Source organism: Orcinus orca, chromosome 17 (assembly GCF_937001465.1).
Source record: "Orcinus orca chromosome 17, mOrcOrc1.1, whole genome shotgun sequence".
Taxonomy (NCBI): domain Eukaryota; kingdom Metazoa; phylum Chordata; class Mammalia; order Artiodactyla; family Delphinidae; genus Orcinus; species Orcinus orca.
Window position 1 is genome coordinate 83,888,677 of NC_064575.1, and position 26,765 is coordinate 83,915,441.

General features: G+C 57.8%; 1 protein-coding gene across 4 annotated transcripts in view; it reads right to left on the bottom strand.

Moving 5' to 3' along the window:
- Positions 1 to 7,453: 7,453 nt before the first annotated feature.
- Positions 7,454 to 26,765, bottom strand: part of TRAPPC9 (trafficking protein particle complex subunit 9) — a 509,514-nt gene continuing 490,202 nt past the window's right edge. For all 4 annotated transcript variants that reach the window (XM_049700891.1, XM_004265298.4, XM_033419745.2 and 1 more), the window contains 2 exons: positions 8,880 to 9,100; positions 7,454 to 8,228 (listed from right to left, as the gene is read on the bottom strand). In XM_049700891.1, the coding sequence (XP_049556848.1) occupies positions 8,061 to 8,228; positions 8,880 to 9,100 (389 nt within the window). In that variant the 3' untranslated portion in view covers positions 7,454 to 8,060. The remainder of the gene's footprint in view (positions 8,229 to 8,879; positions 9,101 to 26,765) is intronic.

The window sequence follows — 26,765 nt, forward strand, 5'->3', positions numbered from 1 at the left end:
CCCCTCTCCTTTGCGTCTCCCTCTCACCTTCCTTATCCCACCCCTCTAGGTGGTCGCAAAGCACCGAGCTGATCTCCCTGATGAATGGATAGAGAAGATGTGGCACATATATACAATGGAATATTACTCAGCCTCATTGTGGTTTTGATTTGCATTTTTCTCTAACGATTAGTGATGCTGATCATCCTTTCAAAATGAAGCAACTGACAAAGGATTAATCTCCAAAATATACGAGCAGCTCATGCCGCTCAATATCAAAAAAACAAACAACCCCATCCAAAAATGGGCAGAAGACCTAAACAGACATTTCTCCAAAGAAGACACACAGATTGCCAGCAAACACTTGATGATGGTATTCTTTTACACGTATCACTGAATCTGTTTGCTAACATTTAGATTCAAATTTTTTGCATCTACGTTGATGCAAAATTTTAGGATTTAGCCTAAAATTTTCTTTTCTTCTGCTGTGTTTGTTAGATTTTGATATCAAGGTTATACCAGCCTCATAAAATATACCTGAGTGTTTCACCTCTTTTCCCATGTTCAGAAATATTTTGTGTAGCATTAGAATTTTTTGTTCCTTGAATTAGAATTCACTGGTAAAAAGCCATCTGGGCCTGGGGTTTTCTTTTTGAAAAGATTTTTAACTACAGATTTGATTTCTTTAATGGTTTTAGGATTATTCATCCTATTTATTACCAGAAATTTTAACTATTATATTTATTAGAAAATGTATATTTCATTTACATTTTCAAGTTTATTGTTATGAATTTCTTCATAATTTCCTCTTATAACAGTCTCCTATTATTGTCTGCAGTACCCGACGTCCCCTCTTTACTTGTAGTGTGGCTATCTGTGCCTTTTCTTTTTTCTTTATTAATCTACTCAGAGGTTTCTCAATTTTATTAGCCTTTTCAAGAAACAACCTTTGGCTTTTTGTTACTGTGTGTCTCTTTTCTATTTTATTAATTTATAATCTTATCTTTATTATATTCTTCCATTTTCTTTGATTTCTTATGCCATCTTTTTTAGCTCCTGGAGATGGTGCTTTGTTCATTAACTTTCCCACTTTCTTCTTTTGAATATAAGCATTTAAGTTTATAAAACCTTCTTCTAAATACTGATTTATGTGCATCACACAAGTTCTGATATACTTTTATTAATTGTTCAATTTCAGAATTTCCTACTTTCCATGGTTACTTCCTCTCTCAACTCTGAGTTACCTATAAGTGTTTACTAGATTCCAAATACATGAAAATTTTATAATCATCTTTTTCTCATTTCTAAGTTAAGAATATTGGGTTCAGATAATGCATCTGTAGGATAACAGTCCTTCAACTACTTACTGGGCCATAAAGCAAATCTTTAACATATGCCCTTGATAAAAATGACTTTCTAAGCTGCTGAGTATTCTATATAAATCCATTAAATTTAATGACGGAATTTTACAAATCTTGTATGTCTTTAAGAATTTTTGTCTTCTCGATCTTTTAGTTACTGTGAGAGGTTTATTTCTCCTTTTAGTTCTACCAAGTTCTTCTTTATGTATTGAAGGCAGTATTATTGGTTGCATACATATTTGGAGTTATTATAGGCTTCCTGATGTTATTACTTTTATCATGATGTTATTGTTTTTATTTCTTAATTTATTTTTTGCTTTAGACTTACTTTTAATTAGGATTTTTCTGGTACATTTTTTCCAACACTTCATTTCAACCTACTATATCCTTAGGTTGTAGTGTCTCTTGTAAATATCATAAACATGATTTTGTGGGTTTTCTCTAGTCTTCTATCTGGGATATTTAGCTTAATTTACTCTAAGTATGATATGCTTTATTTCTACAACTCATTTTATAACCACTTCTAGGTGTTACTTAATTGCTCTGTGCCTCATTTTTTTCACCTGTAATATGGGGATAATACCACTATGGTTGTCATTTTCTTCTATTTGTTCTGTCATTACCATTTATTTCTTTGGTCATTTTCTTTCCTTTCTTTCCTACTTTTTGATTGAATAATTAACTTTCCTTATTCCATTTTTTTGGAGCATCTAGATTAGAAGTTGTTCATGTTATTTCTCATTTTCTTAGTGCTTATCCCAGAAATGGACACTTCCATAAACAAAGCACCAAAGCTTAAGTCTAAATTACTCAATATCTTTACCCTCCTCCTGAACCTTTAAAATTGAAATTGAAGCATTTTAGAATACTTTAATTCCAATCATCCCCTTACCAACACTTATGTGTTATTTTGCTATATGTCAATTCTGTTTTAATAATTATTACTATACAGTAAATGTTTGTTTAGATTTACCCGCATGTGTACCACTCAGTCTGTTGTTACTTCTTCCTCGCATCTCTGACTTTCTATCTGGCATCAATTTCTTTCTGCCTGAGATTCATTCTTCAGAACTCCCTTCCATGAGGTTTTGGGGGTGGAACCCCTGTTTTTTGTTTATATGAAAATATAATCATTTCACCTACTGAAAAAGATTTGCATCACTCAGCACATTCTCCGAGACTATACCACCGACTTCTGGACTTTGTTTTTGCCGATGGAAAGTCAGCTGTCAATCAATTTGCCACTTCTTTGAAGGTAATCTGTCTTTGCTTTCCAGCTCCTTTTAAATCATCCCTTTGTATCTGGTCCTTGAAATTGTATTATGACGTGTCTATTGTGTCTTTTAAGTGTTATGCTACTTGGAATTTATCAGGCTTGTTAAAATATGTGGACTTTTGTCTTTATCAGTTCTGAGAAGTTCTCAGTCATTATCCCTTCGAATACTGCCTTTTCTCTATTCTCTTTACCCACTTCTCCAGGAACTTGATTAGATGTATGAGAGAGTGTCTCACTCTGTCCTCTGTGTTTAAGTCTCTTTCATATTTTTTGGTCTTTCTGGGCTGCATTTTTTTCCTTAACATCTTCAGCTCTATCTTTCATTCACTGGTTCTCCCCCAAGCTGGGTTTAATCTGCTTTTCAACCTATTTGTTAAGTATTTAATTTCAGCTCTATTTTCCAATTATGGGAGTTCCACGTGATTATTTTATGATGTTCTAGGTCTTTACCCATTTTAATCTTCTTCTTCGTTTCTCAAAACATATAAAGCACACGTATCTTGTAGTCTATGTCTGATAAAGCCAATGTCCGATTCCTTTTCAAGCCCAAGTTTGCTGCTTCTGTTTCTTCTGGCTCTCACACATGATGCATGGTTTCCTTGTGTATTTAATGACTTTCTTTCTTTTGAAACTCTGAATTATTCATTTTCCTTGTAGAAACCCTTGGAGCTTGGGACAAGAGTAGATTCCTCCAGAAAGGATGCATTTACTTCTGTAAGACGTCTGGTATGTGGTGGTAGGGGTGTGTATATTTAGGGTCATTTTCAAATTAATGAATGACTTGAAGTTTGGGGGCGGATTTCAGGGAGTGTGCCTTGGGACTGCAGATTCAAGGGAGGGCCAATGTGGGTTGGAATCAAAGGGTTGAGACAGAGAAGTTTTATTTCCACTCTCTAAGTATGGTAGGCCTCCCAAGTTATTGGGGAGTGGCCTTCTATTAGACTTCCCACCTGATGGGCCCTAGGATTTGTCTTCCTCCTTCCTGTTTTGTGAGACTGCAAAAAACTGATGCTCCTGCTTTGGCAAAAGCCCTCAAAATGAAAGTTGGCATCAGTTCACTGCTTGCCTTTTTGGATTCTGCCTACACAGGTACTGGACTATTTCTTACTCCCCTGCCAGCTTTGTGGATGCACTCACAAATGTGTTTTTACATAATTACCATCATTTTTAGTTATTTTCAATAGGAGCTTAGTCTGGGCTCCTACTCCTTCATGTTGACACCCTCTTTTGATCTTTACTTATTATTTGTCGTAATCCCTTAAGACACAGCTCAGAGGCCCCAGGAGCCAGGCAATCACATGCACCCCACTCTCTTCTCTGCTTCCTGGGACCAGGCTGGCTCTTAAGACATCTAATGACAGTGGCTTCTGGGCTCACAGGCCTCATCCGACACCTGCATCTTTTGACACCATCCACAGTTCCAGCTTTTGCTTGACTACAAAGAGTCACAGAGCTCACTCCTTTGTCAGACAATCCCTTTACCATTTGAGCATTTGTGTTAGAAATACCTGCCTTATATTATTTCATGTTACCTAATAAATTAACCTGTGCAGGGGTCTAATGGGAAACAGCAATATCCCTTGTTAAGCTTCCCAGGGGAATGGTGGAATTCCAGGCATACGCCGGGGATGTGGATGGGAGCACACGGGCGACGGGAGGGGTACGAGGAGGGAACCAGTATTCACGAGGAGTTGCCCTCATGTGTAGGAATGTTGAGGAGATCAAACCAAACTCTTAGCGTAAACTGCCCATGAAATAAGTATTTTTATCTCCATTTATTCGGATGAAAAGAAATCGAGTCTTAAGTGACATGTCTGAGGTCGCAGAGTTGACCTGTGGCTGAGTTGGAGTTCAGTTCCTCAGACCCCCTCCCATGGATCCGGGCTCTGCTTGGTGAATTGCAGATGACAAGAGTGTGATGGCTGGGTGATTACGGGGTCATTGCGGGCCTGTCCTGGCCAAAGGGAACAGTGTCAGGAGGCAAAACCAAGCCAGCTCAGCTAGTGAAATGAAAAGGACAGTCTATTCTGGGCTTAGCCTCCTCTGGCCTTGGGAGGGAGGAGGGTTCCAGACACAGCAGCTGTAGGACTGTTGTGCTCAGGAGCCGCCAGCACGGGACCTGAAGGACCAGGACGCTGAGCTGTCACCCAGACACCTGCGCCTGGGTTCTCTGCCTCGACCACACACCTCCACGCTGGAACCATCCAGCCATGCCAACGCCAACAGTAACACCCCTGCTCTACGTGGCTCCTGGGCTCCCGCTGACCCTTCGAGAAAGCTCCAAATGCTCACAGCCCACACAGGGCTGTCCTTGGGCCGGATGCAGTTCATCTCCTCTACCGTGGGGGGCACTTGGGACACAGGCCTCATGTGGGTCACCTTTCAGGGTGCCTGGGTTAGTTCCAACACCCCCTCCCCCAAGAAGCCCTTTGAGACTTCCCTCTCGGTGCATTCAGTAACTTCTCTGGCAACTGTTGTATTTGTTTTGGAAACTATAGAACACATGGGGTTCCCATGACCCCCTCCTCAGGTCTGATAATTTGCTAGAACAGCTCACAGAACTCAGGAAAACACTTTACTTACGGCTTATGCTGACCAATTGATTATAAATGACGTTATGAAGGATACAGATGAATGGCCAGATGAAGAGGTGCCCAGGGTGAGGTCTGGGAGGATCCTGGGTGCAGAACTTCTGTCCCCGTGGAGTTGGGATGCACGACCTCCAGCTTGTGGGTGTGTTCACCAACGAGGAAGCTCTCCACACCCCACAGCTGAGGGAATTTTACGGGGGCTTCATCTTGTAGGCATGATCAATTAACTCAACTTCCAGTCCCTCTCCGCTCCCCGGAGGATGAGGGTGGGAGAGAGAGGCCCAAGCTTCTGGTCATGCTGGGCCTTTCTGGTGACCAGCCCCCATCCTGAAGCTGTCTAGGAGCCCACCCAGAGCCGCCTTTTTTCGAACAAAAGATGCTCCTGTCACACAGGAAATTCCAAGGGATGCAACAGCTCTGTCAGGAACTGAGGGCAGAGACCAAATACCTACTGTGTTACACTCAACCAGTCCCAGAAAACGGCTGTGGACGAGCCCTCACTCCCAGCCCCCAAGATTCCTTGCAATGTCCAGCATCCCTGGGGCTCCCAAGGCTGGCATCTGACCTGTTCAGGTCTGAGAACAGCTGGCATGGCAGGAATGAACCCCCGAGGGGTGGGGGACACACGGGCCAGCTCTCGCCGCTGGTAGGAGGAGTCTGAAGCTGTGTTCTCACTCCCCGCAAGTTCCCCGAGGATTTCAGCCCAGGGGCCCGAGAATGCTTCCGCCCCGGCTCGTCCCCGCCCCTGACCCCTCACTCCCCCGCGGGGGACCCCCCATCTCCCAGAGGAACTTGTGCTCAGATTCAGGTTTGCTATGGGGCACTCAAATGAAGACCGTCCCTGGGCCAGCCTCTGCGAGGAACCAGGTGTGTGCGCCCTGGGCAGAAGGGAGGGCGGCTAAGGGCAGGGCTCTGGGAGAAGCAAGGTCCGCGAGGGTGGAGGCCGATGGAGTGGGGGGCATGGGCCACCCCAGGCCACGTGGCAGCTTGTGCAGTTTGAATAAGCACCCCCTGCCCAACCGAGGCGACACAGCCCCACGAGGGGCAAGACGGCTCTGGCCCTCGCTCGAAGCAGCCTGCACGGCCACGGGTGGCAGCCTGGCCCACGAGGCCTGGACTCGGGCCCTGAGAGCCTGCGAGGGACCTTACGCATCGTCAGAGAGGTGGAGTGTGGGAGAAGGCGGCTCCTCCCAGGTGTCTCCTGGGGTGACCCCGCCAGGGCAGAGGGATTCTGCTCAGCCGCCCCTGGCTCTGTGCTCCGGGCACCTGGAGACCCAGTCCCCCAGGCCCTGTGATGGGGCAGTGCCCCAGGGCCCAGGGGGCTTGAGGACCACACAGCAGGGCAAAGTCCCGGCACTGGGAGGCGTGCCAGGAACACGTCCAGCCCATGTGAGGCGGGCCTGGGAAGTTCTTCGCTGCCCTGAGCCCAGAGCTTTCATTGAGATGTTTTCTAATCGGGGTGTGCCGCTACGCATGGAAGGGCACCCATCTCTGAAGCCGTGGGGTTCCCACGGGCCATGCGCCCCAGGCCCATGGCAGCTCGCTCACTGCCCATCCTCCTCTGTCCCTGGGTGTGGGCTGGCCATGTGCCTGCTGCCCGGGGGCCTCGTTTAAATGGGGTGACCCGGGAGCCTTGGACACGTCCGGCTTCACCGCACCCTGCTCTGTGCCTTGGGACCCTCGCCCTCTCTCTGGCCCCAGAACTCTGCTCAGCAGGTGGAGTTTACTAGACAGGGCCTGAGGATGCCTGGGCAGAGGTGGTCTGAACCTCCAGGGCTGGGAGTGAGGCTGCAGGGGGGCAGCAAGCTGGGTGACCCCGAGAGGAGGGAGCAGGGGCGAGGCAGCCCTCGCGGCGGGTGGGTCCGAGGGTGGCTGCAGGATGCCCACCTCCAATCTGCACCTCGACTTCTGGACACCTGTGTCACCCCCAAACATCTTCCCGAGTGTGCGTGGACCTCAGGAGAGAAAGTGAGAGGCCGAGATGGCCAGAGCCATTGCGGGGGCTGAGGACCATGGTGTAGGACTCGAGGCGGTGCTCTGAGAGGGGCGGCATAGAGGCCCAAAGAGCACACGCAGGGGAGGGGCCTGGGGGGGCCACAGGCACAGACAGACACAGGCCCAACCCTGCTGGCCACCAGCCGTGTGTGCTGCGTGGGGTCGTGCGAGTCCCTACCTGCGCCGGGGTCTGACGAGCTGGTGGGTGGCCCCCTGACCACACTGGACAAGCAGAGGCAGGGATGCAGGTGGACCAGCAGAGAAGTGAGGCAGGCCCTTTATTGGAGAATCTGTCAGCGACACGCAGACGCACACAGGCCGTGGCCCCCCACAGCCCAGCCTGGAACCAGCCCAGGGGCCAGAACAGCTGGCACAGGTGACCGTCTACCCACCGGGGGCAGGTGGCTCCTCTTGGGGTCAACCATGGTGCCACCTCTCCTGGCTGGGCTGCCTCGGGGCCCCGGGAAGAAGAGCCAGCCCTCGGGGGATTCCAACGGCCGAGGGGGCCGAGGGAGGTTCCCCAGACCCACCCCAGCTGTGCCCCTCCCTCACGCTCACCTCTTCTTCCTGCTGGCTGGGCTGTGAACACCAGGTCACAGGGAACAGGTGCAGGGACCCAGGGCCACACTTTGGGGTTTGGTTAGCATTCACCCTAGCAGCGGCCTCTTGCAGGGGAGCCCTGATGGCCAGTGTGGGAAGGGGCACGGCTGCCAAGTCTGGGGGCCCCTGCAAAGCCCAGAGAGGACGGCGCAGGTAGGAGGGGAGGGGAGGGGTGGGAGGAGTGGACAGGAGTTGCAGCGAAGGCCTGTCCCCTGCCCGGGGGGCCCTCTGGTCATCTCTCCCCGCGGGAACAGCGGCTCAGGCCTGGGCCCCCAGGGCGCGCACGTGCACGCTGGGCAGGCGGAACCAGGAGGGCGGCAGCCCCTTGCTGGAGCTGTCCTCGTGGAAGCGGATGCGGAGGAAGAAGTCGCCCGTGCAGAGGAACAGAAGGGCCCCAAGGCAGGCTGACTGGCCCGACGGCCGCACCTGAGGGGAGGAGGGGCATCAGCCAGGAGCAGCGCGGACCCCCAGAGCCTCTAGGAGAGCCCTGAACCTACCTAGATACGGAGGCGGGGGCGGGGGCGGGCGGGCCCCCAGGACTTGCTCCCGTGGCCCTCCAGGGCTTCCCTGCTGTGCTGCCCCGGCGAGTCACTGCACCTCTCCGGGCCTCAGCTCCTATCCTAGGATGGCGCTAATCACACTTCCCTCCCTGGGCCGTTTGGGGGTCAGGGAGTGTGGGGAGCGTTTGGGGCAAAGGCGCCATCTCAACAGGTAAGTGGAGCTTGAGGACTGTGCCTTGTGACCCCATCAGTCCCTCTGGGCCTGCGTGCAGCGACCGCGAGCAGGGAGGAGCCGGCCACGTGGGGCAGGGCAGCGGTGCCAGGGGCACAGAGATCTGATGCTGTCTTGCCGCTCCCCCAGCACACTCGTCTCAGCTCTTTAACAACCCTCGGGGCCAGTATCCCCATCCTAGCTCTGCTCCTGGGACTCAGGTACAGAGACGTGAACTTGTCTGAGGTCTCAGGGCGAGTCAGGGGAACAAGGGTCAACGCAGAGAGGCCGCCACGTCTACCAACCCCTAAGTCTGCCACTGGGGGAGGGGTGGGACAGGGGACAGTGACCGGGGGCTACACGCACCTTGTCCAGGTAGAAGGTGCCGGAGCCCACGAAGGAGACGGCATGGCGCAGGTCGTAGGTGTGCACGCCGTTCTGGTGGTCCTGGAAGGGCACCACGCCGAGGGCGAAGGGCCCCACGCTGCGCGGGCTCCGGTTGGTCAGCCTCACCTCCAGGCGCACGGGGTCGCCCACCCGGCAGGCCGCCGCCTCGCGGTCACAGGGCTGTCCGTCCACCAGCACATCTGCGAGGGACATGGGGCACGAGGCTGTCAGGGCACCGCCCAGCCGGCCTCCCTCCCTCCATTCATTCATTCATTCCCCGCTCCTTCACCCACCAAGGCTGCCTCCTGGAAAACAGAGGAAGGGCCCCGGTTCCTGCTCTCCCGACGTGCAGGCCAGCAGAGACAGGCGTCGGGGCCGGAGCTGTACCCCAGGGGTACAGCTGCCACGCTGGAGAGGCCGAGAGGGCCTCAGGGTCACTGGGGGGTCCTGAAGGGCCTCCTAGCTGCCCCCACCTGGAAGGGCTGAGCTCTGGCCTGGACCCCAGGGGCTCCTGCAGGTGGAGGCCAGCCAGGGGAGGGGCTGAGAACTGGCGGGGCCTGTGCACAGGCCGGGGCCGAGGAGCAGTGGCTGGGCCTCCGTTGAGCCACCTGCAGACCGCCCCGCCCAGACTGCCGCAGTGAGGGCCGGGGTGGCCCTGGGGCACCACGGAGGCGGGACGCTAGCTGGGGGAAGGTCTGGGGGTCACGGAGCAGGGCGCGCGCCCGCCAGGCAGGGAACAGGGAATGGGCAGCAGCAAGGGGGTGGGGTGATGGGGCAGGTCGACTGGAGAGGCTGTGCTGTGATCCCCACTCTCCTCAGACCACCAGACGTCCCAGCAGGACGGCGGGGTGGGTAGGCTGGGGGACCCGCCTTCAAGCATGGGTGCAAGGCAGAGGCTGCCATTTGAGAGTGACAAGTGTCCTTAAAAGAGGCAGAAGAGGAGAAAACTGACTCAGCGGGGAGCCCAGAGCCCAGAGGCAGCCCTCTGTCTGTGAAGACAGAGGCAGAGGCTGCAGTGATGCAGCCGCGGCTCCAGGAGCTGGGAGAGGCGGGGGATCCTCCCCCAGAGCGCTGCCCACACCTTGAATTCAGACCTCCAGCCTCCAGGACAGTGAGAGTCAGTCAAGCCCTGTTGCCTCGAGGCCCCCGGTCTGTGGTGATTTGCTACGGCAGTGCCGCATGCTGATACGGTCAGGAAGGGTCCTTCCTGACACCAGAAGGTCACCGGCTTGCTGATCCGGCCATGGAGGCCAGGGAAGGGGGTCCTAGACCTGCAGTGGGACTTCACACCACATGGTACTGGCCGTGGGGCTACCGAGCGCCGACCCTGAGCCCTGGCCTCGTCACATCTGCAGGCCCAGGAGTAATGATGTGACAGTGTCACCTGTGTACTTCCTCATGCCTGCCCGCCTTGCTGTTTAGGGACTCGTCACGTGTGTCTCAACCTTGACCCCGCCATTACCAGCATCCCGCAGTGGAGGCTAGTCGGGGACAGCCCCTGGGTCACTGCCACTGCTCCTGACACCAGGCAACCGCATGGAAGACCCTCCTGCCCAACAGCTATGGGGCCTCGGTGCCCACGGGAGGAGGCCAGCGCCTCACTGGGGTTCCTGGAAGGCACGGCTCTGGAGAGTGGCCAGCACTGGACGGGCCATGCAGACCTTCCCTCCAAGGCAGCAGCACATCCAGGACTCGGAGTGAAAGAGTGTGTGTGTGTGTGTGTGTGTGTGTGTGTGTGTGTGTGTGTGTGTGTGTGTGTGAAAGAGTGTGTGTGTGTGTGTGTGTGTGTGTGTGTGTGTGTGTGTTGAGAGGATATATCAGGAACGAGACACTGGCTTCTGTCCTGGGCCTGTTTCAAACCTGAGAAGTGGGCGTAATGACAGTCCTGGGTCCCTCTCCTGCTCAGGCCAGGCCCCGGTGATGCGTGCCGAACAATGAACCCAGCCAGGCAAGTCTGAGCCTCATGTGGAGAGAGCAGGTGTAGGAGAGCCTCGGTTGATGGTTCCATTAAGGGGAAGACAGGATTCTCTGCAAATCAGCGGAGGGTGGCCGGCTCGCTGCAGCTCTGCCCTCTCTGTTCTCCCTTGTAGAGAACCGCGTGGGCCACAGGCACTGGCCTATGGCTCATCTGCAGCGCAGCCCCCAGCTCACCTGGTGGTGCCCATTTAACCCTTCCCTGATGCCCAGCTCTACTTGGCCCCTGGGGCAATGAAGAGGGGAAATGAGGCTGTGGACACAGTTCCCAGTGGGACTCTTTCCTTGGCATTCTCTAAATGGGGGGAGGGGCATGTCCCGAGGTCAGGTCAGGGTGGCAGGGATGGGGGACGGAGCTGGCCCCTGGCTGAGCAGCAGGCCGGGCTGGGATCTTGGCTTTGCCCTAACCCTTCATCCTGGAGGAGGCCCTTTGCCGAACTGAGCCTCCTTCACCTCATCTGCAAAACCGGGGTAATGACCCAGACGCAGACAGAGGACCCAGCCAGGCTGCCCTGCCCCAGTCTGGGGAGAGCTACTTGCTTCCTTGTCTGCCTCCCCAGGGAGGAGGGCGACCCTCAAGAGGGGCAGGACCCGCCTGTCTTGCTCTCTGATGTGTCTCCAGTCACAGGTGACACTGACTGTCATGGTTCATCCATGCTGGCTTTAGTTCTGAAACTTCTGCGTCCCGGGAACCCCTCAGGCACACCGGGCGGTTGGTCACGCCACACCCATGCCTGGCACCCACAATAAGTGCCTGCCAAACTCACGACTTTCTGGGCTCAGCAGGCAGCTGTCTCCTCCCACCCTGCCGCTCCAGCACCTCCAGCCTGGGTCCGAGAGCACCAAACCTTCCCACGTCACTCACTGGGAGGAAACAGCAGAGGTCCGTTTTCTCTGAGAATATGACACGCTTCCTGAATTGAAAAGGATGCCAGGGCTGGCCTCTCCTGGGACCCACGGGGTACTGTGCGAGAAATCTAGTGAAAATGCACCTGAGATAACAGTGTTGATGGTGACCGTGATGGCTGTGCTCAGGTCAGGGGTTGTAACTCCACTGGCACTAATGTCCCAGCATACCCCATTGCTGTAGTGAATTCGGTTCTGACTCTGGACCGGGGTAGCTGTGCCCCATGCCGGGGAGAGGGGACCCTTCTCGCGTGGAAGCCCTGCTGAGCAAGGCTGGAAGGAACAGCTGAGACCAGCCATCCACCAGGGAGTCACAGAACTCACCAGGAAGGAGCAGGGGAGAAATAATTAAAAATTTCTCAAAGGCAAGCTGTGCTGGAGCCGTTTCTAAATTGCCCAGAGGAAAGAGAACCACCTCGCGGCACTGCCGGGAGCTCAGCCGCCCTGCTCGTGCAGGGCTCAGCTCAGCTTCCCGCCCACCGTCCCTGGGGGCCACCTGGCCCAGCCCCTCCGCCCTCAGGTGGGGAAGGTGGGCGCCGCGTCCACTCAGTCGCCAGGCCGGGGGGGCCACTGTCAGGGACGGCGGGTTAGCACTCCCTCTGTGTCCGCAGCAGACTGGCCAGCTGCAGGGAAGGGGTGGGCACACCAGTCCGAGTGTGTCCCGTGCAGCTGGTGGCTCCCCGCCCCGAGAATTCCTCACCATCACCTGGGAGCCTTCCCGCGGCATCCAGGGTGGGCTCATTAAGACCCCCATGGGAACCCCAGGTCTGATGTCCGGGTGTGCGGGGTCTAGTTGCTCCCCTTGGCCGCCAGGGTCGGCCCGTCAGGCCGCTGCCACTATGCACTTCCTGGGGTGGTGACCCCCCTGCCCACCTCCAGGCTGGGGTAGAGGGATTCCTGCTGCTGCACACTTTTGAGTAGTTTCTCCTTGACTCCTCCCCGCTTGCCCTCTCCGAGCCTCAGTTTCCTCACCTTTAGAAGGGCTGATAGGAAAGCCCACCTCAAAGAGGTTTTGTGAGAATTGGAAACATGCACGCAGAGGGGGCGGGGCACACAGCGGCCGCAGCGGGACGGCTGGATCATTGTCGCCATCATGCTCACATCCACCCTGGGCAGTGGAGAATGCGCGGGGCGGGCCAGGCCCCTGACCAGCTCTAATCCCCAGCCCAGGAGGACACTTTGCATTTATATAGCTTCTCCAGGGCCGCTCCTCACCCGCAGGCTGGCCGTGAATGCTGATGGGGAAAGAGGACCAGCACGGCGCTGAAGCGCTGGACAGAGAGGACCGAGGCAGCAGGACGAGCCCCTTCAGCCTCTCCTGGCCACTCTGTCCAGACCCCCAGCCAGCCTGCAGGTGGGCCACATGGCGACCTGGAATGCCCCAGCCTCCCGGGGAGGCAGGGAGGGGGGTCCCAGCCTGGAAGCCCATCTCCTGACCCCCAGGCTGCTGGGGAGCTGCACACGGGCAACCTCGACCTGGGGGCTCCTCGGGAGCGGTGGGCGGGAGGCACAGAACTCTGGCTCTGTGAGGTCTAGCCTTGTCCCCGAGAAGCTCCCGGAACCCTGAGTCTGTGCCGCCAGAGGGGGTGGTGTGGTAGACAGAATGACACCCCCAAAGATGTCCACATCCTAATACCTGGACCCCGTGCAGTGTGTTCCCACACACGCTAAAGGGACTCTGCAGGTGACATTCAGTTAAGGACCTTGAGACGGCAAGTATCTTGGAGTATATGGGTGGGCCCAATGTCGTTACGAAGGTCCTTATAAGGGCAAGAGGGGGCAGGAGAGAGCCTGGAAGGCTGTGTGTCCATGGCGGCGGAGGGAGGCTGGGAGTTGCTGCACAGCTGGCTTTGAAGGCAGGACGGGGCCAAGGGGTGCAGGCGTCCCTGGAGCCCAGAAGGCGGGAACCGGGGTCTCCCCAGCCCCCAGCCTGCCGCCACCTCTTAGACTGGCCTACAGGACTGTGGAGTAGTAGCTCGTGTTGTTCTCAGCCACTAGGTTGGCGCTCACTTGTTAGAGTGGCTGCCGCTCAGCGACCAAAGAGCTGCCGCCGCCTCCCAGGCCCAAGGGGAGGGCGGGCAGAGCCCGGCCTGGAGCTGGACCATGTGCGCAGTCTGAACTCTGCCTGTGTCCCTCATCTGGAAATGCAGCGAGTGTCACATTCTCTGTGCAAAGTGCCAAAGGGAAGTGCTCAAAGGTTCGGTTCGTTTCTGCCCGACCTGCCCCCAAGCCCCCAGTTTCTGAAACCCGAGGCCCGAGGCCAAGGCCACAGCACTCGTTATCTTAACGAGTGTCTGTGGAACATCCTGGATGTGGCCCTGCCCTCAAGCAGCTCCAGGTGGGAGGGACTCCTGGACAGGAAAGGTGGCCACCCTGCAGGACCAAGCAGGAGGGGCTCAGGACCCACTGAGGGCCGCAGCCGGGCACCGGCTCCTCTGGGCAGCCCTGACCTCCTCGCCCAGGTGTCCAGCGGGGTCTCACCCTTAACTTGGCCCAAACGAAACCCTCCCACTTTCTCCCGGAAACCCTGCCTCCCCAGGGTCTTCCGTACAGAAGTGGCCCTATCCGGCAGGCCTGCCTGGCGCCGGGAGGTCACACCAAGGTGTTCCCCGGGCACCCACACCCAACCCCCCGGCCCGCCCGGAGGCCATCCCCATCTCCGCCCCGACCCACTCTATCTTAGCCCAGGCCAGCTCCCCACACGGCAGCCAACGGTTCACAGCGGCATGAACCATGGTTTCACCTTGTCACGTCCTCGCTTGCCCCTTGCCCGGTCCCAGAATAAAAGGGAGTTTTGATCACATTACGGCCACTGACCCTGGTCTCCAGGGCCCTGCACGGCCCTGAGCCAGGTTCCCCCATCCCCGCGCTCCTACCACGTTGCCTCCCTCCTCCCTGTTCCGCCAGCAGGCCCAGCGCATCCCTGCCCCAGGGCCTTTGCACCTGCTGTTCGCACCACCTTGGCCCTCTCCTCAGGGACGCTGCCTCTGACCACACAGTGAAGAGCCTTCCTGCCCCGTCACTCTTCCACTCTCTTCATTTTCTCGTGACCCTCAACATCTTATCTGAAGTTCTTCTTTACCCATTTGTTTGTTAACCATTGTGTGTCCCTCCCTCCTCGCCCCAACACCCGGGCCAGGCAGGCACTCTTCTGGTTCATATTTGTTGAGTGAATGAGTGGATGAATGAAAGAGTAGGTGAGTGGGCTTTGGGGCAGGGGTACCTGGGCTCAAATCCCGGCCGTGCCCTGCCCCCTTCGGGCCCCCTGGGCCTCGAGGGGACTGGGCCACGCCCCCGAAGCGCCCCTGCAGAGAGGACGTTAGGACCAAGCCGCCACTGCCCGGCTCTGGTCCTGACTCGCAGACCCGGCCTTCGTGGAGGACATTATTTATGCGGGAGAATCTCATATCGTAAGAAATCTCCGGGGAGCAGATTAGTCTCTTCCCTCAAAGCGTTAAATTGGGCCACAGTCCATCTTCTTCCGCCGCCCCCGGCCCTGCTTCTCCTTCACTTTTAATACCAGCCAGAGTCACGGACTTAATTTTATCTGGCCCAGAACGGCTCCTGAAACGGCTGCCACGTTTATGCTATAGCACGTTGACAAGCTCTGGCAGGAGCCCATGCTATAAATAGAAGGCACGACGAGAGAAGGGCCTGCAGGGCCCAGGCTGGCGAGGAAGGCACTGGGGGAAGGCGGACGGCGGTGCCAGCCTGCGCTCTGGCCAAGGGCAGCCACCGTGCGGACAGCGGGCAGGGCTTCACGCAGTGAGAGTGCGCTGAGAACGGGGCGGTGCCCACACCCCAGGGCGCCACCAGGTCAGGTGGGTCTTCCGTTGCTCAGTCCTTCCCCCCCACCCTCTCAGGTGCCCGGCACAGGCCAAGCCCCTCCCCCCCACCCTCACGTGCTCCTGGAGGGCAGAGAGAACAGGGGAGGCTTTAGCGGGTTTTGAGCAGGGAGGCTGAGGTCCGGGAAGTGATGGGGCTGCCGGGGCCCGGGGCCGCTGGCCCGCCCCAGACGCTGCCCCAACAGAGTGCCCGTCGTCCAGGGCTTGGCATCGGCATGGCGGCTGGAGTCCTGCTTCTGGAGGGGGCGGCTCTGTCCTCCAGCCTAGGTCTCCCCTCTTGCTCCAGGAGGGGCTGCAACAGCTCCGCTTTCCCATGAGGGGCCGGTTTAGAGCCCCGCCTGGCCTCGCCAAGTGCTGCCCCTACTGCACGCTGCGCCTGGAGGGGGCCGGCCTTTCTTGGTGCCCAGGACACAGGCAGACACCGCCCTTGGGACCTGCCAACCTCTCATGCCCATTGCACTCTAGAGGGTTCCGGGCCCACAAAAGCCCGGGAGCAGGTGGAGAGCGCAGTGGAAGGGGCCCGGCGTGGCCCTCTGCACCCAGGCGCCCCCCTCGCCCTCCCCCGTGGGCACCAGCCCGCTGCACTTCTCACTGTTATTAGTCTTGTGAGTGACAGGAGCTCCCAGTGGCACCCTGGCCACTGTTGTAAGGCTTCACAGGCACCGCCTCACGCAGTCCTCAGACCAACCCCATCAGACTGGCGCTGTCACTGCACCACTTTACAGGTGAACCTACCCCGGTGTGGAGAGGCTCGCAGCCGGCCCGAGGCACCCAGCTAAGCGCCCGGCTCCCACCTGAACTCTGGGCACAGGGGCTGGTGTTATTTTTTAAACAGCTTTACCGGGATTTAGTTCACAAACCACACAGCTCACCTACGAAAGTGTACAATTCCATGGCTTTTCATAGATTCCCAGATCTGTGCAACCATCACTACGGGCAATGTGAGGGCATTTTCATCACGTCAAAAAGAAACCCCATACGCCTTCACCATCCCTGCCTCTCTCCCCGTCCCCCAGCCCTGAACAGCCACGAACCGAGTTTCTAGCTCTCCAGACGCCCCAGATCTGGACTTTCACATGAGTACCATCATATATATTCGGTCTTTAAGGACTGGCTTCCCTCCCTGAGCGTGACGCTGTCAAGGTTCTGCCCTGTGGGAGCCCGCACTTCCCTCCTCTTCACGCTGGAGTGATGTTCCGGCGTGTGGCCACACCACAGCTTGTCTTCATTTGTGGATGGGCCCTCGGGTGCTTCCACCCTTGTCTGGCGTAAGCAATGCTGCTGTGGACACTCCAGGACAAGTGTCTGTACGGACTCAGGTTTTCACTTCTCGAGGACACACACCTCAGGGCAGAACTGCCGGGTCGTGTGGGTCTGCGTTTGACCTGCTGAGGAACCCCCAGGCTGTGTTCTGAAGCAGCTGCGTTATCTCACAGCCCTACTCGCAGCGTTCAGGTTCTCCACGTCCCTCCCAGCGCTTGTAGCGCCTGCCTTGCTCTGTCCCCGCCATCCTAGTGTGGGTGCGGTAGCGTCTCCCTGCTGTGCCCACGCCCGGCCAGGCAGCTGCGGCCCTCAGTGCCCCACAGGGTGGACGTGCGCCTCTGCCTGCCGGGACAGGAGTCTGCAAAGGCCCTTCTGTCCGGTCTTCTTTACTCATCCATCCCTCGCTGAGAACCTTCTGGAATCCCAAGCCCTTAACCCCACTCGTCCTCCTGGAGACTGCGGCTGGGCAGAGGGCTGGGGCATAGCGTGGGTTCCTCTCCCCTCGTGCATGGCAGAGAATAGGGGGCTGGGCGAGTCTGAGGCCAGCAGAGAGCATCAGGACCCAGACTTCAGAGGCGCAGGTGGGAGCAGGGCCTCTGGGGCCAAGACGAGGGCCGGGTAGAGAGCGGAGCCTGAGGACGAGCAGGTCACGGATGGGCCAGTGGTCAGGCCGGCCCTGCGGCGTCCACAGCCGTCTCTCTAGTCTGGTCCACGGAGTGGGAGGGCGTGAAGGTCAGGGGCGGGCAGATGGTCCTGGCACTTGGGAGACACTTGCCAAATGGCTGTGGACAGCCCAGCGGTTCTAAACCACTGTGGACTTTTCAAAAGGGACCTGCCTGGCGGCTCCCGGGAGTCTGGCCTCCTAGGTCGATTCTGACGTGTGTGTGTGTGTGTGTGCGCGTGCACGTGTGCATATCCCGGGCCACGGTCTCGCTCTGAGAGGCAATGGAAGACGGGTGAGGTGGGACTTTGGGTGGAGGCTGCACAGCACAGTTCCCTTGGGGCTGAAGGAAACACGGAAAAAATCAGCAGCCCCCCCGCCCCAGCCAAGGTCACGCGCAAGTCGCTTTTCAGTGGCAAGGGGGGGTGAGTCGCGGACGGCCTGCTCGTCGCTTCTTCAGGACACAGCCCCCAGGGTCGGCAGTGGAAGGCTGCTTCCTCCCCGGAGCCCAAACCCCCAGCAAGGACACCCTCCCGGCCTCACCCCAGAGCTCCACCTTCCTTGCCTTTCATTTCTTTGATAAAACTGGACGACTAAGCAGACTTTGGGTCTAATTTTGGACAAAACATTTTCAAGACTTGGGAACAATGCGGTAGGAATTAATGAGGTGAAGCCTCCAAAACTGCCGGAGTGAGTCAAGTTTTCGAGGCTCTACCAAGCCTGCCTCAGCTGAAGCACATTTAAATTTCAAATTTCACAGGACACACATTTCTCCAGTTGACATGAATCTCGGGGGGGCCTGAATTCTAGAGCCAAATTTGATTCAGGAGAGGCTAGGTTCGGGAATTGATCAAGGAGCTTTGTCACCCTTTAAATGAAGCAAAAAAGAAGCTCAAGTGGGAACAAAATACAACGGCTGAGGCTCGGGGATGTGGAGGAGAACCAAGGCCTGGGGCCCTGGCCCGGTGGTGCTGCCCGCTCCCCCCAGCGCTGGCTGTGCTCTGGGAGAAGGCACAGGCAGGTCCCGCAGAAAACCCTGTAATTCCCGACTAGCCAGTAGAAAGTGGTGAACTTTCTCTAATGCCAACGTAGCTAGTCGCCAGGTACACAACCAAGGCGGCAGGTTTTCCCTCTCTACCGACGAGAGCCAAGTAACTTGCCTTTTCTCTGTGGCTGTTAGGGAGCTCAGAGCCAAGAGTGTACCAACCTAAGGCACCACGCGGGCCCTCAGCGGCCGTATTTCAGTCTACACACACAGGCGCACACACACGCACGCGCACACGGACTCTCCTGCATGCCCACTCCTCCAAGTCTTGACCAACTGTGCCAAATACGGTTTCCCTTAGTCCAAATGTTTCAAATCTTATTTTGCTCCTTTATTGACAGAGAGTTTGCAAAAGAGGTCAGGAGCACGGAGATGCCCCGGAGGTGGGAGTGATGGTGTTCTGGGCGAGTGTGTTACACGCGAAGAGGCAGTGGGCATCTGGGGAGGTGGCATCAGGCCCCACAGCCGCCTCCTGCCTCCCCCCACCTTCCGAGCCTCCCGCACCGTGGGGGAGGGGGTCTTTCTGTCGGCCGCGCTGGCTCCGGCTGGGGGACACGAGCGGAGAGTGCCGGGCTGGGAGAAGGGCTGTTCCCGAGAGCTCGGCTCAGCTGCGCAGGCTCCACCGGGTCCCGGGCCGGGCGCGCATCAAGGTGGCACCGCACAACGCCTGAGCCCTGCTCCCAATGTGCTAAATGGAGCGCGTTTTTAACAGTTACTGAGGTAGATAATTAGTTCATAAGCCAGGATGCCTCTTCCCAGCATCCGGGGAGGGAGAACGCGCAAGACACACACGTGTAATTACCCTCAAGTCGAGAACAGCTCCTGAGGGGCCGTTTGTCTCTCTTGGGTAAATAATTTACTTTTACAACTTTTCATTAAAGATTTAAGGGAATTAGATTAAAATGAAGGAGAGCTGGAGTTGGAGGGGAGATGCGTGTGGCTTGGAGCTCACTCGTGGAATGTCCCCTAGCTTCCCGGGCACATCCACCCGGGTGCCAGCACCTGTGGGGCGGGCGGGGACCAGGCCGGTGGAGGGGAGCCCCCGGCGGCTGCATCCTGTGGCCCTGTGGACTGTGCAAACCTGCTTCAACGACGGGGAGAGACGCACACGGCCAACACCACCCACCAGGTCAGGGGTCCCCCTGCCCACGGTCGCCCTGGTTCTCGGGCCAGGCGAGCAGGGTGGCGGAGCTCAGACCAAGTCCAGGTTCCGGGAGAGCCCCTTGAGAAGCCGGAGCCTCTGCTTCCTCGCCTGCAAGGGGGTGATGCGGCCAGAGGGCTGGTGTGCAGAGCCGGGGCAGAGAAGTGCCCGATGAACGCGAGGGCTCACGACGGGGACCAGAGGCAGCGGTGCAGGCGGAGCTACAGGGTCGGTTCAGTTTGAAGAGACTGAGTTCGGGGCGGCCACATTCGAACCCAGGTCTCGCCTGAGGGTTCCGTGCTGGTGGCCGCCCTCTGCTGTCCTCTCCCTAGCAGTGTCCCCCTGCCCCAGGTCTCAAGGCCCCTCCACCCAGGGGCCCGCCCTGCTCTTCCCTCATGGAACACTTGAACTCGGGAGGTTCTGGTGGCAGAGGCTGGCCGCGTGTTCACCAGACCATTCCCTTGCCTCCCGGGCACACAGCCAGAGTGCAGTGCCCACAGTGCTGAGGCGTGAACACGGGACTGAGTCCCGGCCAGTGGACAGCAGTGGGGAAAATGACACCTCCCAGAGCTGGCCCCCACACACATCCCTCCTACAATCCCCCATCTGCCTGCTGACAGAACTAAAGGAGCTGAGAAGGGTCCGGGGGGAGCCGCGGGATAAGGGAAGCTCTGGGACGGGCAGGGCCCCAGGGTAGGCGGGGCCAGGGTCCCCCAGTGGGCTCCAGACAGGCCCCACCACCACCACCACGAGAACATAAAGTAAGGCTGCCGTGTTGGGCCCCTGAAACTTGGGGCTGTTTGTTATGGCATTTAGCTATGACGTTTACCGGCCTCCAGGGCTCGTCTCTCCAAACTGCTCCCTTTCAGAAGCGACACTGGAACCCAGTGCGGAGCTGACGTGCTCAGGACCATGGTGTGAATCAGCGGTGGCGTGGGTACTGGAGCCCGGGTGCCCTTCCCTTCCCAAAGGGACCGGAACTGCTTTTGCACGGGGAGCACTGTGCTTAGTGGAGACAATGCCTCTCTTAGGCCCTCTGCTTCAACCTTCTGTTTTTGGACAAGCACTTCAGACAACTGAAGATAAACCAGGAAAAAACGGAAGAATGAAAGCTGTGCGTGCTGGCTGGTAGCATTATGCAAAGACATCATTCTGAGAACAGCAGAGAATTTGAAATGACTTCTCTGTCTCCGAGCAGTGTCCCTACATTCTCAATCTCTCCGTTTTCCTCTTCACTCAGGACTTTCTAAATAAAGATTGCTGCCCCCCAGGCAGCCCCTCCGCCGCTCCTGTGGCTCTGCGTCCAGGCAGGTCCTCACCACACAAGGCTGTCCCAGTCCCAGCCCCAGCCCCACAGGGTCAGATCACACGCTGGCACTGTTGGCACCAGGAGGATATGCAGGAACCTAAGGACCCTCCTTTCCCTAGATGAGGAAGCTGAGGGCCGGAGGGGAAGGAGCACGGGAGGCCCCAGCGGACACGCGAAGGGGCCGTGCAGTTGGTTTCATGCCACTGGACCTTTGCACAGGCGGCTCATTGCCTGGGCCTGGGAGCCTGCCCTGTTCCGCCTGTTCAGCTCAGCCTCCCCTCCCCGGTGCCTTGGGGGCTGCACTCGGCATCCTGCATTTACCTGGGGTCCTGCCACCACCACGGACTCGGGAGGGCAGGACATGGGCACTCCTCCCTCCATCCCCTGGCGCCCAGCAGGGCCTGAGTACCTGGGGCGGCCCCCAGGATTTGCAGACCTTCTGCTGACCGGTAGTGGGGCCAGGCCTAGGAGCCAGGTCTCTGGACTCCGGGGTCTGTCCAGGCAGGGAGACAGCCAAGGAGAAGAAAAAGGGTTTCCAGAGAGAAAATGTAGAAGGATGTCGACATAGGATTGGTGCCCTCCACTGCTCCTCCAGAGTTTTCTAGACCGAATTGAAGGCCATCTGCCTCTCTCCTCTGCTCACTCTTCCCCAGCACCCTGTGACACCCCTCCCTCCATCCATCACCCGCTCACAGCCACACACAATGCCCCTCATACTCTCTGCCTTGCCAGCTCCTCTAGGCCTTTCCAAAACTCAGCTCGAGCAGCACCTCCTCCAGGAAGACTTCCTGAATCATACCCAGCCCCGCACAAGCCCCCTGTCATATCATGTACAGCCTCATGCCGGAATTTTCCGTTGACAAAATGTCTCCCTGATTGAGGCGAGCTCTTCTGAGGGCAGGGCTCAGGGTTCACTCACTGAACTAACCGACGAATGAACAGGGCCCAACTATGGCTTGCTGTGTGACCTTAGGGAAATCACTTAACTTCTCTGAGCCTCTGCTTTCCCATCTATAACTCGAGAGGAACGAGCTGGATGATTTCAGAACAGGCTACTACTTCATGGTGCCCGTACCTGGGCTCAGCCCTCTAAGTCCATACTCACACTGCTCTTTCTACTGATCCAAGGTGGCATGTTGGCTCCCTCGGCGTCCTGACACTGTGCCAGGACCGTCCCCTCACCCCGCCACACACAGCCCAGGGCCTGACACCTGCCTGGTGCTCGGTCAACGTTTACCACGTCAAACAGACTCTTCAAGCGGTGGCAGCTGAAGCTTCCCGTAGATGTGGAGCACCCCAGAGCAGCTCAGATCACTCAGGAAGGACACGGGCCACGAGAGAAGCTTCCGAGCGGCCCACGCGCCCGAACCACGGGAGCCGGGCAGCTGGACAAACAGGCTGGAGATGAGCCCGCTGCCCTGCACTTAACCGGGGTCACTCCCGGCCATGAGAAAGGGCACCCTTTGAGCCCCCAGAGAGCGCTGCCCTGCCGAGACTTTGCCGCTGGCCCTTTGGAAGGATGCAGTAAGGGGGCCCCTCACGGCCCCTCTGCCCTGGGCGAGCACCGCGCAGCAGGCCCCACGGTGACGCTCACGGCACGGGGTAGGGGTGGGGCAGAGGCCCGCACAAACCCAGGACGGAGTGAGGAGCGGCCCCCGCTGCACCCACCCTGGGCGCAGGGCGTCGGATGCGGGAGGGCGGCGTCAGAGCAGAGCGGCCTCAGGGAAATGGGCCCCGGCTGTCCGTGCGGCGCGGGCTGTGCACTGGGCCCACAGACCCTCACCAGAGGTGACCCTGCTGAATGAGACCCCCACCTGTGCTTGAGCGTCGCAGAGGCTCCAGGGGGCCCGACCCACACGAGAGTCCAGACTGTCCCGGGCTCAGGCGGGCTCCCTGCAAACGAGTGTGGACGGAGCACCTCCTGGAGGACCGCCTGCCCAGGGCCTGTGCCAGTGCCCGTGTGCTGCCCTCCGTGCTGCCCTCTACCTGAGCTGCCCCTGGCACGGGGGACGGGTGCCCTCGTGCCGCTGCCTTTGCATTGGCTGGATCCTCTGTTTGCAGAGGAAGAGCTCGGGGCGAGGCAGCAGCCCTGCACCGCACGGTGAGTGTGAAAGGTGCCGGGGCGGTGCCGGGCACAGGCTGAGGGGCTGTCTGGGCAGCCCTGAGCCAGAAAAGAAGGCCCTTGCCCAGGGCTCCGCAGCTGGCTTGTAGCCTTCTGCTCTTGGGGACGGGCCTCTTGCCTCTCTGCAAGGACTGGTGGCTTCTCTAAATGTACTTTCCAGCCCGAGAGGGCCAGATCGAGGAGCCCTGGGATGAGTCCCCAGGGGCCACTCAAACCGCACGTGTCACCCAGGTGCCTGTCCCCTGCAACCCTCGGGCAGTGTGCCCCGGGGGGGGCCTGTCCTAACACACGAGGTGTCTGCTGCATGTCACGCACTCCTGTCCTCCCAACCGACACAGAGCCAGCGAGAGAGAGCACTGACCCCAGAGCAAGCACGGAGAATCCTTCCAGGTCGACCTGGCTTCCCTAACTGAGCCTCCTGCAGAGACATCAAGACTGCCCCAGCTGTCCCTCGTCCTGTGACTGTACAGATGACACACCCGAGGCAGGTGCAGGTTTGGGGGGAACGCTCAGGAGGAAAGATGCACCGCGAGGGCCCAGGACTGGAGTCGGCACAAGGCGGGGAGGCTGGCTGACGGGGCCCTGGGGACAGAGGGCTGCCAGGCCACTAACTCGTGGGGCCCTCACCCAGCCTCAGTCTCCCACCTGTAAGATAAGACGGTGATGCCTGCCCGGCAGGGATGCTGAAAGACAGAAGGCGCAGGAGTGCTGCGATGTCCCTTGTGAGTGCGCTGTGCCGCGAGCTCGGGTGGCACACCCTCCTGGAAGACCTCAGCTACGCCTGTACCCAGCCCGGAGCCCCCTGCGCTGTCACTACCTGTCCCTGCTGCTCCCCCATGCGCTGGGAGCCCAGAGGGCAGGGGCTGAGGTCTATCTGTGTCTTGCCCAGTGGGTGTCTGTGAATGAATAGTGTGCGGGGTGAGCGGCGGTGGCCCCTTCTGTAGCGACACTGGGCCTTCCAGCTCCCAGCGACCCCGGGCACCCGCAGCGCCAGCACTGTGAACTCCCCTCCCCTGAGCACCTCCCACGCGCCTGCACTGTTCTCGGTGCTTGGCGCGCACGGGCCCATTCCTCCTCCCCAGGGCCCTATGACAAAGGGTGTTACTGTCCCCACTTTGTGGACAAGGTACACAGAGCTCAGGTCCTTGCCTAAGCTGGGATTTGGCTGCAGAGCTCACACTCTTAACTGCTTCCTTCCACACAAGTTCCTTTGTCCCCTGCAGTAGCAGCAAGTGACATCGGCAGGATGGATGACCCCAGCGGACACGGAGAAGCCAGGCGCAGCTCCAGCCCGGGGGTCAAGGGCCCAGGGCCCCCTTGACGGGCCCCTGCCGCTCCACCAGGCAGTCCGGCCAGGCCGCTGCCTGCTCGCGGGCTGCAGAAGGCCGAGTGCGAGGGGCGGAGCCTCCTGAGGAAGGCTGCCCTGCTGCCCGCGGAGCCGATCCATGTGCCCTTTGAAACAAGCCCAGCCCGGCCCAGCCCAGGGGAAGGTTAAGGGCCGCCCACCCAGTCGGCCTACCTGGCTGCACATCTGAATCTCTGGCCCGATTCTGTCAGATGTTCGATGGAAATCACAGTGGAGTCCTCAGCCCTGAAGTGACCAGCAGCCAGAACTGGACAGAAGACATCCCTGCGACGGTCCAGAGGCCAGGGATGCTCAGGGGACATGGACCTCTGCCTTGGCTCTCAGATAAACCCGGCCCTTCCGGAAACCACGTCTCCCGTAAGCATCCATGCTTCAGGTACCAGGGCCACGCCCTGGCCCTGACTCATTTCTCTGTCTCTGCACACTGCCCGCCTGCTTCCAACCCTAGCTTGTAACCACTGGCAACAGGGGCAGGCTCCCCCGTTCCACTTACTCAAGTTGGCGATGTTGGCTTCGTGGCCAAGGGTGGTGCCCACAGTTCCTAATCTGCCCACCTATCTGGGCTCCCGTGCCCCAGCCTCGGAACAGGGATCTAGATACTTCGTCTTCTGCCGCCACAAACTCAACCAACACTGGACGACACATCACCCATCCAACATCCATCCGTGTGTCTATCTACCCACGTGCTCACCTGTCCATCCATCCACGCATCTCCCATCCGCCACCTGCCCCTCCTTCCGCCCACCCCTGCCCCCCTCCCTCCCTCTATTCGCTTTCCATACAGTTTCTCCATTTTGCCTTTTCCCACTTTGCTAATTTGCCCTGTTCCTCCTTCATGGTGGGACAGCCCCGGTGCCTGCGGACTTCTCGGTCAGCCTTGGAGGCCTAAACCCACGAAAGTCTTCACTGCAAGCGTCTTCCATTCCTTCCAGATTTCCCCACACTTCCTGGGGGCCTTGACCAAACTTTCACTCAGCTGCCGGAGTTAAACAGGCCATCTGAAATGGTACCTCTGCCATTTATGAGCCGTTTGCCCCTTGGCAACCCACTTACTTCGTGAGCCCCAGAATCCTCCCTTGGAATATAGACTATGGTGACTGAAGATTAAAGGTCACGGATACGTAAAGGGCCCGCCCTCGGCACATGGGGGAGTCAGACAACATCAGTCCCCTTTCCTCGTGCTGTGTTACGGCTTATAGGACGGTTCCTTGTGGGCCAGTCCATCTCCTCGGCTGGAGCACAATCATATGGTTTGCATGTCCCAACCCCATCTCCTGGCGCTTAGTAGGAATTCAGGAAATACTTGCTGCACTGAACTGGCTTCATCATGGCAAGTCTGAACCCTTGAACCTAGAGCTGCAAGAAGAGAGATGCTCTGGAATACTCTCAGTTCATCCTGGCTAACCTGACCCTCAGCCGCGACAGCCAAGGCTGCCCTGGTGCTCTCTGGACCTTAGTTTCCTTCTCGGTAAAACAGGGCAGTCACACCAGAGACCTCCCCTTCCACTGCCTAGTCTCAGCCACCTAATCCGCAGCAAAGGCCACCAAGGACTGGTTGATGGCATAAACCCTGGATGTCCGCATCTGCCCTCAGTGGAGACAGGACTGACCCCTCCAGGGGTGCAGACGGTCTGCCATGGACGCTGTGATGCCTGCTCGGGGGGCCGCTCCTGGAGTGAGGCCTCAGGCCCCCCAGCCCTTCAGAGGCTGCCTCGCCCAAGGTCACAGCCCCTTTCCAGGGGGGCCCACATCCGGTGACCGGCTGACACAGGGCATCAAGCCCCAGACCCCTTGTCCCAACGAGCCACCCCTGCTCTGGAGCTCCTTCACGGGGCCTGCGTCGCAGCCCGGCCTCCCCCTCCTCTCCCTCTCCCAGGGGCCCCAACCTGTGGCACGAGCTGAACGGTACACCTCCCTCCCTGCTGAAGAGGCCTCCTGCTTCGGGTCAGAGAGACGTAAACCCTGGCTGCACCACTTACAAAGCTGGAGGAGGTTCCGAGCCTCCACTTTCCCATCTGCAAAATGAGCTTAAGCACTGAGCACAGGCAGCGTGGCTGCAACGAGTCAATGAGATGAAGCCCGAGAGCTTCCTGGCACGTGGTGCTGTCACTGCCTGGGGTTCTGGGGAGGAGACTGAACCCGAGATGCTGCGCGCTCGAGCGGGGCCTCTTTCTGCCCCGACTCTGAGCGAACAGAGCTGCCGCTGCCCGTGACAGCAGCTGCGTTTACCAGG